Source organism: Pistacia vera, unplaced genomic scaffold (genome assembly GCF_008641045.1).
Source record: "Pistacia vera cultivar Batoury unplaced genomic scaffold, PisVer_v2 Contig233, whole genome shotgun sequence".
In the NCBI taxonomy this organism is placed as follows: Eukaryota; Viridiplantae; Streptophyta; class Magnoliopsida; order Sapindales; family Anacardiaceae; genus Pistacia; species Pistacia vera.
Window position 1 is genome coordinate 1,241,164 of NW_022196039.1, and position 12,945 is coordinate 1,254,108.

General features: G+C 32.4%; 1 protein-coding gene across 1 annotated transcript; it reads left to right on the forward strand.

Moving 5' to 3' along the window:
- The first annotated feature begins 1,866 nt into the window (after positions 1-1,866).
- On the forward strand, positions 1,867-4,049 carry LOC116131401 (putative pectinesterase 63). Its single transcript, XM_031417047.1, has 4 exons — positions 1,867-2,385; positions 3,117-3,323; positions 3,555-3,793; positions 3,890-4,049. Exons 1-4 carry the CDS (start codon positions 1,867-1,869, stop codon positions 4,047-4,049), a joined length of 1,125 nt encoding a protein of 374 aa, XP_031272907.1.
- Positions 4,050-12,945: the final 8,896 nt, after the last annotated feature.

Sequence of the window (12,945 nt, forward strand, 5' to 3'; positions counted from 1 at the left end):
TTTTTTTTCATTTTCTTTATCCAGTTTGTATGTAGGGATTCGAACTTGAGATATTTGGCTCTGAAACCATCAAACATATATATGGATTAGTTTATATAATGAATTTCTATATATAACATTATATGTCATACAAACTAACTAATGTATTATAATATGATTAGAGGTCTTAAAATTAATAATTAATTAATTATTTCATCTTTTCTTGCAAGGATTATTAACAATTATTTATATAATAATATATAGTGTCACGTATTACCAGTGCGATAATATAATTATATATATAATACCTTAATTACCATAACTAATGTAATTATACATATGGTAGAGTTATTGCTAAGAAATTTTTAAATATAAAACTCTTTGCTATTCTCACTACCATTTTAATTAATAAAAAAACAATAGTCTCCTATAAATAAATAATAGGGTAAACCATCGTCTTTTTGAATTGTACTAACATCGTCACATCTAAAAAAATATAACCTAATATAATCATAAGGGGTTGTTTGGATCGGGGGTATATAAGATAACGAGGGTAATCTTTGTTTATTTTGCAAGATTCAGGTGTTTGGTTTGCAAGTAATAAAATATAACGATAATCTTTTATTGTAAATAGTGTTTACTATTGGTAATGTGAGGGGTAATCTTATTATCTTGTTAGAGGGTGTTATTAAAACATTATCGGGGTAATATGATTTTTTTACCCATTTTGCCCTTAATTAAACACCATTTCAGACACAATTGCCTCAAATGTCTATTAAATAACAATTACCCAACCCCCTACATTTGAGAAATTAGCTAAAGCACACTAGTCACAAAAAAAGTTTAAAAGTTAACAAAATACCCTTAGCCACCCAAGGCCACCGTCGGCCGTGACTCACCACTACCAGTTGCTGGACTAGTTGTGCACTAGTAAGACCTTTTTCGACCATGGATTTATGATATATGGCCAAAAACAACTAGATCTGGCGTTTCTATGGTTGTTTCACGACCAAAGATATGGCCGTGAAACAGCCACAGTTTTGGCCATGAAATGGTCATAGATCTGGCCATGGATTTGTGATCCATGATCATTTCTAGCTTTGCCAGCGCACGGCTGGCCATATACAACCAGTCGTACGCCATTCTGTCGACTATCGGCAACAGCCGGCGGTGGTGGTTGGTTGCCAACAGTGGCTTGGGATAGGTGGGGGTGTTTTTGCTATAAATTAAAATTTTATATGGCTGGAGTGTTTTAGAAAATTTTCAAATGTAGGGGGTTAAAAGAAATGATTCAAAAAATAATAATAAAAAATACTATTATATTAATATTTAATAAGAAGGGAAATTTAGTAATCTATAAAATATATCTAACCATTTATTCTCTCAACCAAACATAGTATTCACCAATTTATTCGAACTAATCAAACACATTTTCTAAAAATTTTCAATAATCTTCAAAGTGATCTTACTTTCCGTTAATATAATATACCTTTATAATAAAATATTATGCGATCCAAATGCCCCATAATAGTCATATAAATAATATATTTTTAGCTCTCTCAACCTCCCTGCAACAAAGATGGTCAAATCTCTTGAATTCACGAACTATATCTGATCATTCTATATTTAGCATTCTATATATATATTTTTTTTTAATTTTAGAAAGAGTTTTAACTTATTTGACTTAGACATTCATTAACAACGTTTTTTGTTTTACTATTTAAAAGCCTTAAAACAAGTTTTGAAAGGAAAATTGTTGACTCCACTGATTTTAGAAAGGGTATCCTTGTAACAAACAAATTACTAAAAATAAGTATGATTTCACATATATAAATTACCCAATAACACTTTATTCTAAACACAATAATAAAGTTAACCAATTCAAGAATGGCTTACAGAATAAAACAATTTGCCATTCTTGCAATTGTGTTAACAACAACTTTACTTTCTTCCCAATTAATTCCAACCGTATTTTGCACAGACATTCCATCGGAAAAAGCAAAACTTGATGATTGGATTGGCAAAAGCATCAAAGACTATAATCATAGGAAGACTAAATTGAATCATACGAAATCTCCCTTATATGACATTTTGGCTGCTGCAGAGGCTCATGTTAAGGTAATAACTGTTAAGAAAGATGGTAGCGGAGATTTCAAGACGGTGACTGATGCAATAAAGAGCGTACCTGCGGGGAATTCACAGAGGGTGGTGATTAAGATCGGTGGAGGGGAGTATCGAGAGAAGATCATCATTGACAGATCAAAGAAGTTTATAACACTTTATGGGGACCCAAATGAGTTGACAAAGATTGTTTATGATGGGACGGCAACAAAGTATGGTACATTTAATAGCGCTACGGTGATTGTAGAAAGTCATTACTTTGTGGCTGTTAACATTGCATTTGTGGTACGCCTTTTATATTCATTCTTTCTTTTTACTTTACATATACTTTGAATATCAACGTATTAAACAATGGTTCAGATATTATAAAATTGTTGATGTCTGTATTATACATACACATAATACTATAAACATAGAACATAAGTTAACCTTAAGATATTAGTTAAGTATAATGAAAATTTAATTAACTAGAAGATGTAATATTGGCGTGAAAATCACATAGTTTAACAATTATATGTAAAAACATTAGCATAAATATTTTTTTGCATATTACTTACTAAATTGTTTACAATTTATTGAACAAAACCAATATATGGAATGGTATGATCCAATTTATTGATGATTTGACATAACTCAACTCTTGGATCATATTATCAATTCAGTAATATTGCACTTACAAACCATTCTCTTTAATTTTCTCTCACAAACGCGACTTTTCAGTTTGTAATTGGTTAGTTTGCAATGAGTCCTATCTACCCAATAATGGGTCTCATCTACTCAAATTCTAATTGACCAATTTCTAGTTGTCATGTTATCTTTTGTAAAATAAAGTTATGATAAATATTTTTCAACCAATCTTTACTCTTATCAATTTTATCAGTGAGGTCACTATAGTTGATGCATGACAGATAATAAATGGTAATAAAAGCTCAATATTTGTGAGGTCACTATCTGCCATCTTAATCATTTTATAGTAATGATCTTAGTTTAAGTTTCTTCTTCTTCTTCTTTCGTAGAATTCATCCCCGATGCCAGATAGTAGAAGAACGGATGCACAGGCAGTTGCCTTGAGAATATCAGGAGATAAGGCAGCATTTCATAATTGCAAGTTTGCAGGTTTTCAAGACACATTGTGTGATGATAAAGGAAGACATTTCTTTAGAGATTGTTATATTGAAGGCACAGTTGACTTCATTTTTGGAAATGGCCAATCCCTATATTTGGTACTTTTTATATTTCTCTTAATTATTATAATTTGAATTTTGTTAACCTCCATTCTTTAAAACAGTAAGAAAGATCTTTTAAATTAGGATTTAAAAAAAAAAAAATCTAATTAAATATGTTTAATATATTTGATTGCATATTAATATATCAAGAATTACATGGATACATGAGATTAGCTTCTTAACTAATGAATTAGCATATGAAAGCTAAACATTGTAATATTGATGCAGAACACCACCATAAAATCGGTTGCAAAAGGCTTGGGAGTGATCACTGCAAATGGAAGGGAAAAAGCAACTGAGAAAAGTGGTTTTACATTTGTTCATTGTACCATAGTTGGCACTGGTGACATTTATCTTGGACGTGCATGGAAGGAGAGTCCTAGAGTGATCTTTGCTTATACATATATGGGCACTCTCATCAATAGTGAAGGATGGTCAAATAGCATGATTGGCGAAAAAGATAACAAGTATGAAACTTGATAATCTTTTCCCCTATATAGTTAATTAACAATATTTTAATAATTATATATACTTATTGATTTGTGAATTGGAACATTTTGTAGAGCTGTGTATTACGGCGAGTACAAGTGCAAGGGACCAGGGGCTAGTGCTTCTGGTAGAGCCAAATTTGCCAGGATACTATCAGATGAAGAAGCTGAACCTTTTCTGAGCATGACTTACTTAAATGGAAACAAGTGGATTCTACCACCTCCTACTGTATGAATTGATTCAAGTATACAACAAAGAGCAAGGATGTAATAGGGAAAATTCTACCATAATCAATGATAAAAATATAAAATATTTGTAAGTATTGTTCGTGAACTTATGAAATATGTGTGCACATTATTATTAATTTACTTGTGGAAACATTTCTGTTTATGTGTAAACATTCCTTTAATCTCTTCTCATAGTACATGTGTCCATTCGCAAGATATTTTATCTCGATTTGTTTTCATGAGACTTGTGTGATAAGATACTTTACAAGTGTCACTCTCTCTTTAGAGTGGTCCATGAAGGTTTGTTAAAAAGTTTCTCTTACGTGCAAGGAGGTAACCAGAAACTCATCCTAAAGGGCCAAGACGTTAATTAAACTTAATAATACAATTATAAATAAATTTATAATAAATAATATATTGGGTATAAGTTATACAAAAATATGAGTATTTGTTTATAATGCTCTTTATAATTATGTGTTTGACGATATGGAATAAATTTATAATACTTTAACAAGTGTAAAACAAAACCAAAAAAATTTACTAATGAACAAGTTATTAAGCCAACACAAATAACAACACCTCCAAACTAAACTATAATAAAATTTATACTAAAAAAACATTCAAAAATTTATCTAGCTTTTATAGTAAAATATTATATTTTTTGTTGTAATTTCACTTTTATGTTTCAATCCCTTAAAATAATGCATCAAAATTCATATTTTTTATATTTATCTTTTTTTCCTAACTTCAATATTTTGATATGACCCATCTATGGGTAGTCTAGATGATTAGAACGAATTGGGGATAGTGTGGGTAGGCACACGGTCTGAGATTCGATTCTCCATCTAAACATCCGCAATTTAAGTGGGGGGCCGTGACGGTGGATTGTATATATATAAATATTGAAACACAAAACAATTGACAATAATTTAATTTGACAAACTAATTTTGAAAAGATATTTATTTTATAAAATATATGAAAAGACATACAAACTTTCTTCATTTTATTCTTTGTACAATTAAATAACATATATAAAATCTATTATATAATTTATTAAATGTATTTGTGAGATTTTTTTGTAAAAACTAAGGCTCCATTTGGTTCACTTTTTTATACTTTTTAGAAAAGTTTTTTGAAAAATGTTGAATTGGGCGGGTATTACGATGTAGGATTTAGAAATTAATAAAAATACCCCCTATGTTTGTTTATTTACTAAACACCCCTATAATAAAATATTAAAAGTTAACAAAAGCATCCCTAACCCACCCATTAAATATGGACAGTCGGCCACCACCGCCAGAGGGTGGTCGGAGTCGCCGTATCGGCGCATGACTAGCTGTATCTTGCTGGTCGTGTGTCGATATGACCTTTTCCGACCAGATCCATGAAGGATATAGCCAGTAAAGGCCAGATCTATGGCTATATCTAGCCATTGATGGCCAGATCTGGCCGCATTTGCTCGTCAAAGATGACCAAAGATACGGCCGTCGTTGATGATCAACGACGACCATATGTTGGCCGTCGTTGACGACTGGCTACGGCCAAAGATCTGGCCGTCAACAGCCAGATCTTTGGCCTTAGATCTGGCTTTTTTCGGCCTGATCCATAGTGGATCTGGCTGGAAAAGGCTAGATCGTTGCACTACCTGTCAGATTCAGCTGGTAGTGTGCCATTATACCAGATTCTGGCCATCTTCCGACAGTGGTGGTCGGAATCTGGTAAATGTGGGTTGCTGGGGTGTTTTTGCAATTTCTAAAAAAAATATTTAGGGGTATTTAATTAAATTAACAAATTTAGGGGGTTTAAAAAAATTAAAAATATTGTGAATTTTTGCAATTTTACTGTTTAACTTTATTGGGAATACTAATAATAGTATTTCCAAGAGTGAGCCAAACGAAGCCTAAGAATTTAATTTGATATATTTGATGAATTTAAAAATTAATTTCATTCATTCATATATATATATATATATCTTTGCTGCCATTGGGGATTGTGGAGTGTGGCTCCTTGTTGAAAGCTTGAAGGAAGTTCAAGTTTTGTGCTGGAAGGTGTGTTTCGGCTATCCAAGCTCAAGAGGTGCTTGAGTTGTCCAAGTGAATTCTTAGACTCAAGCAAATTGTAGCTGAACATTGGAGTAATCAAATGGTGGAGTTAAGAGTCTTGTAGAATAGGGAGTGTTTTACAGTGTTGTACTTTATTTCAACTCTGGATTAGTCTGTAATGTGTTTTGTTATAATAGATTTACTTAATCTGGATTTAGTCTCATAGATGTAGGTTAAAATGGTTTTTAGCGAACCATATAAAAATCCCAATGTACTTTATTTTTCGGCTCATGTTTGATTAATTTGCCTAATGGTTTTTTAATTAACTCCTAAAAGCATTAACACCTGTTAAACACATTCCGCTATGTGTTTGAAGAGTTCATACACTCTTTCAATATTAATGGACAAGAAGATGAGTATGGATAGTTTTTAATCATGAATTGCAATTGAAAATCACCACAAAAATCTTAACCGTTTTACCTCATCATAATCTGGTTTCTCTTTTGATAATTTCTCAACCATCTGAAACCTCAAAGATGCTTCACCCTTTTTTTTTTTTTTTTTTTAAATTAACCTAATCTTACGCTATCTTTCATGGTTTGTCATCTCTTTGGCGCTTGTATTAATAGTTTGGTTTACTTTCGGCAGGATTTGTCAGTAAAAAAGAATGAAAAGTTTTCCTTGTTCATCTTTACCACTATTGGTAGATTAATTTTAATAATATCTCGATTAATTTTAATTGTAATAAGAAGATACAAAATGTTGAACAAATAAACAAGAAAATAGGTTTTAAATTAATATCAACTTTTTAAAGCTTTATCACTTTAAAAGAAAGGGAAAAAAAATTAATTATGGTGAATTAATTAAGCAATAGAGGCAAAACAAATATAGTTGTGGCGGAATATTTATTCTATGTAAGGAAAAAATTATTATTAAGGTGGAAAGTGTTAGCCAAAATCAAGCAAAGCTTGATCAATGGCACTTGTTTGATTCAAGCCATCGAGCCATTGATCAAGCTTTGTCTGATTTTCGCTAACAGAAAGTGTTGAGTAATATATAGTTTTAATAGAAAGACTTAAAAAACTAACTAAGCAGGATAATTGTTGTGCAAAAAATTGTGAAAAAGAAAATTATTTGGTCAATAATGTTTTTTTATTATTTGAAGATTTTGCTATTTAACATAATTCACTACAATGATTTTTTTGTTTTCTTTATATAGAAATAAAATATATGTAATTATGACAAATTTAATAAAAATCTTAGAGAGTGTTATGCCAAAAAATACACAGCACCACCAATGAGAGCTTAACAAACACTCAAAGACAAAATGATATTAGCTGTCAAAACTCAAACCGCCTCAAAGAGATATTTTATATCAATCATATCTCATTTTAAGATAAGGATTAAGGAGTGGTTCCCATGTGTCAAGACAACTTGTAAAATCACTCATTACATTGACTTCAAAGGTATAAGTGGGCACCTCTCTTCATGAAAAAGAGAGGTTGGATATATGAGAGCTTATTTTTCTCTGTAAACAAAACATTCTCCATCTTTGTACGCCTCAAAGGTGATATCAGAAAAATGGTCAGAGAATAATAAAATAATAATGGATGTAGGAATAACTTTAAGCATCCGAACCATTATAAAAATCTCTCTTGTCAATTTTTTATTTATGTTTCTTCAAACATATATCATCTCAGAACCATACTCAACTCTCATAATCATATCACGTGTAATTTCTAAGATCTTCTTAACACTTTGCACATGCGAGGTCGTTGGTGTCAAAATCATGCATCAACCGTTTGGCACTATAAGGAGGGTCTAATTCACATCAGCTTTCCATGTTTTTGCAGGAAGTCTCAACCTCTTCAGCAAATTCCAGCTTCTTTTTCCAGAATCACGTTATCAAATGTGAAAATCTGAGTAGGATAAAGTCTGAATCTGGTGAAGCAGTAAACACAAGAATTGTAGCCCTTCGAGTTAGATATCTGATGGTTCAAGAATTATCCAAATCTCATATCTATAGCTCAAGTTATCATTAAAATACTGAAGCTTATTTCGGATCAGAGCTCTCAGATCACGTAGTCAAATCTCCCAGATCGTGCGCTCAGATCTCTCAGATCGCGTGGCCAGATTGCCTATATCGCACACATAAGAGCTCTCAGATCGCATGGCCAGATCGCTCAGATCGTGCGCTCAAATCTCTTAGATTGCGTGGCCAAATCGCTCAGATCGCAAGCATCAGAGCTCTCAAATCGCGTGATCAAATTACCCAGATCGCACGCATCAGAGCTCTTAGATCACTTGGTCAGTTGCTCAAATTGCACACATTAGAGTTCTCAGATCGCGTGGCCAGATCGCACATTCAGATCTCTAAGATCGCGCGAGTCAGAGCTCTCAGATCTGCGCATCAAATCTCTCAGATCGCGAGCTTAGATCACTTTGATCTTTAGCTTCAGATCGTGCTCTCAAATCTCTCAGACCAGAAAGAGCACCCACGCTCTCTAGCTCCCAAGCTCTTGAGATCACGTGTTCAAGATCATTGAGATCACGCATTTAATTTAGATCATTCAGATCACGCTTTTCAGTGGCCAAATCATGCTTCCAAGCACTTAGATCATGCTTCCGAGCGCTCAAATCGCTAGCCTTGCATTCTAGATCAAGCTCTGTGCTTTTTTATCGAACTTCTTGTATTCTCAAATCAAGCTTCGAGCTTTCTGATCGAACTTCTTGTATTCTCAGATCAAGCTTCGCGCTTTCTGATCGAACTTCTTGTGTTCTTAGATCAAGGTTTGCGCTTTTAAATCGAACTCCTTATGTTCTTAGATCAAGCTTCGCGTTTTCTGATCGAATTTCTTGTGTTTTTAGATCAAACTTCGCGCTTTTTGATCAAACTCTTTGTGTTCTCAGATTAAGCTCGACACTTTCTGATTGAACTCCTTAGGTTCTCAGATCAAGCTTTGTGCTTTCTGATCGAACTCCTTGTGTTCTCAGATCAACCTTTGTGCTTTTTTATCGAACTTCTTGTGTTCTCAGATCAAGCTTCGCACTTCCTAGTCGAATTCCTTATAATCTCATATCAAGCTCCTTATGCTCTCTGATTGAGCTCATAAGCTCGTTCGTTCGCTTGAGATCGCACGCCTTAGATTGTTCAGATCGCACTGTCCAGATCATGCTCCTCATCTTGAGATCACACGCTTCAGATCGTTTAGATCGCGTGCCTCAAGCTCTCAAATTGAGCCCCTATTAGATCGCGATCAACTCTTAGCTCTCAAGTCGCAATCAATTCTGAGCTCTGAGATTGCGAACAACCTCAGATCATGTTCTCAGCTCTCAGATCGAGATTAGCTATTAGCATCAGAAAAAACGCATAGAAAACTTAAAAAAAAAAAAAAAAAAAAAACCCTAAAACACGTCAGAACCGTGGATTTTGACCCCGAAAATGACCTCAACTAGGTCAAAAGCTATGGTTGTTTTAAGTTAACATGTTCGTTTAGGACCTTTGAACCGTGCGTTTGGGCTTCTGACCTCAGCACTCTCCAAGAATTCATCTACTAGACATATCATGTCAGTTATCAGATCGCACTCAACTTTGGACCGCTCCAAGCTCTCAGATCACAGTCCTAGCTTTTAGCACTCGATCATGCCAGGCATAATTCGAGTTCTTCAGTTCGAGACTGTAGCCTATAGTGCGACAACCATTCAAATCAAAGACATGAGTTTTTTAAATGCAATTACACACTCCAAAAACTTGGGGCGGGGGTGTTGCTGTTATGCATCATTAATTAGAGCTTAACAAGTACTCAAAGACAAAGTTGTATTACTTGTCAAAACCTAAACCACCTCAAAGAGATGTTTTACATCAATCCTATCCCATTTTAAGATAAGGATTAAGGAGTGGTTCCTATGTGTCAAGACAACTTGCAAAAACACTCATTACATTGACCTCAAATGTATAAATGGGCACCTCTCTTCATGAAAAAGAGAGACTGGATATATGAGAGCTTATTTTTCTCTATACACAAAACATTTCTCCATCTTAGTACGCCTCAAAGGCAATATCGTAAAAATAGTCAGAGAATAATAAAATAACAGTGGATGTAGGAATCGCTTTAAGCATCTGAACCACTATAAAAATTCATTTTGTTAATATTTTATTTATGTTTCTTCAAACATATAGCATCTCAGCACCATACTCAACTCTCATAATCATATTACGTGTAATTTCTAAGATTTTTCTTAACATTTTGCATGTGCGAGATCGTTGGTGTCAAAATCACGTATCAATAGAAAGAATTAAAGGTATTAATTATTTGATTAAAGTTTTTAATAGCCTATCTTGAACGTATATATTAAATATGTTAATATGGATTTAATGGTTAATATTTATAGTTGCGTTGGATATTGCCAAGGAAAGCGTGGACCTGCACTAAGTTTCGCCTTTATTACCGTTGTCGGTTGTTCTTACCCTTCTGGTTAATATAGTAAGGATCGATATCGGGATTTAAATATTTGTATATGTAATAATAAAACATTTTCTAATAATACTAATAGTATATTATTTGCATATGCCATATCAAAGCATGTCTAATTATACTTCATGCGAGTCAACCTAAATTATAAGTTCACACAAGTCTTGGAACAGTTTGAGAAAAATAGGGGAAAATATATGTTTTTTATCCTTATTTTCAGGATTTAGCGAATTATTAATTTACCACATTGGTTCTAAATCGGGATTGGCCAAAAATACTTTCAGTTATCATATACTGGTGATATGGTTTTACTGTTTTGTATAAGTGGCTTTAATTAGAATAAATGCTTTATGTATCATCCATCACTCATATCTAAATCTCCCTCATATATAAACATAGGATTAAAAGCTTAATCTTTTGTACAAGAGCAAAGATGAAAAGCTTCTCAATCTCTGTTATTCTTTTCCTTGTTCTCTTTACCACTACAGGTCAATTAATTTTCAATCTCAATTAATTTTGTTTTAAGTATTGTCGTTATCCTTTGATTAAGGAACTAATCTTATTATGCACTTTGTAATTCCTGTAGGTAATGAGCTACGTATGGTGGATGCTAAAACGTGTGCGGATATATTGAATCCTATACATGCTTGTGATTCACAATCTTGTCTTGCAGCTTGCCAGGATAAACATGGAGTCAAAGCTCAAGGGACTTGCACTAAGTTTAAACTTTATTGTCGCTGTACCTTCCCTTGTTGATTCTTATAATGTATCTATTAAGTCGCTCGTAATGTGATACGCCTAACAATTAAGGATTTGAATAAGAGTGATGCTATTGACGTGATTATTTACATGAGAAACATTCTATTGTGAAAAACAAAACAATTAAACACAGCATCAGTTCTTGTGCCCAAGGGGAAGGCTCAAGGGACTTGTCCTCTAGGTTTCTCGATTATTGCCGTTACACCTTTTCTTGCAATTAATTCCTTACAATTTAGTAAGGATATTAGATATTTAAATACATTTTTATGTTGTAAAATATTATTTAAGAATAGTAATAATAATATATTAATATATTTTAAATTCACGCATTAATCGCTCAATTAATTGTCATTTTACAGAGTTACAATCGTATCAATTCTATGTGTTTTTAGGGCACCTTAAACTCAATAATCAATTAAAATTGGTCTTATTCTTAACCCTCCTATTTTATCTCCTCATATTTACTTGTTTGAGTATTATTATAATTAATTATTTGGTACATCAAATAAATAGTTTGTCGATTATTAAGAAAAATATTAACCAAAAAAAAAAAACACAACTCTGAAAATAATAAGTTATCAAATACATTGAACTATGACAGATTTTATTAACTATGACAGATTTTGAATGAAAAAACGTATCTTCAGAGTCACAGATAATATCAGTAAATTGCTTTACCATAAATGCTATAGCCCTGATAATATTATATATTCATGGACATTAACAATAACAACCATATTTTATAACCAGGTAGCTTCTTAATTTCAAGAGAGATAAAGAATGAAAAGATTTTCAGCATCAGCCATTCTTTTACTCGTCATCTTCATCGTTGCAAGTAAAATTTAATTCTTTAGTTTCTTTCCGACCAGTTTTGACCCCCATTTTCATTTGGGAATCAATTTTTGGGCGTGCTTGATCCGTGAGTAAGCTTTTATTTGGGTAAAATTTTATCATTTTTCCTTCATTTTCCCTAAGTTTATAGTTTAAGCTAATTTCTTCAAAGAATTGGTTCATATAGGAGGAGGAGAACCAAGTTCTTTTGAAGGCCTTCGTTATTTGGGACAAGCTTCACGGGTATGAGTAGAAAATCTAAAACCCTAACTTTTTTTTTTAGCAAAATATTATATAAATTGTTTACTCTAGTATTATTAATGTTTTAATTGCTTAAATCCTTTGATTTTTGTTATGGAAATGTGTTTAATACATGATTATCCTTTAGATTTGAGTATTGATATGAGAATGATTGGATTTCAAAATCTCTTGGGCAAGAATTAATGATAATACAAAAATTTGGCTAAAATTGTTATTAAGACTTGTATTTTTAACCTCCTATTGTATATTGTGAATTAATATTATGTTATATATATATATTTTTTTTTTTTTGAATAAAGGTATGAGATCTATGGAAAGTTGTAAATTGAAAACATGTATATTGATAATAGTAGTTTCAAACCATCATATATAGTACCCATTGTTGGAGCAGGTGCCCTAGAGTCAATCAATTATTGTGGAATTGACTCTTTGTAATAATGTTCATTAATCAATAAAAGGCATTTTATACTATATCGTGTAAATCATTATTATTGTAATATGTATTGATATATATCCTTAGAATGATAGAACCGTGAC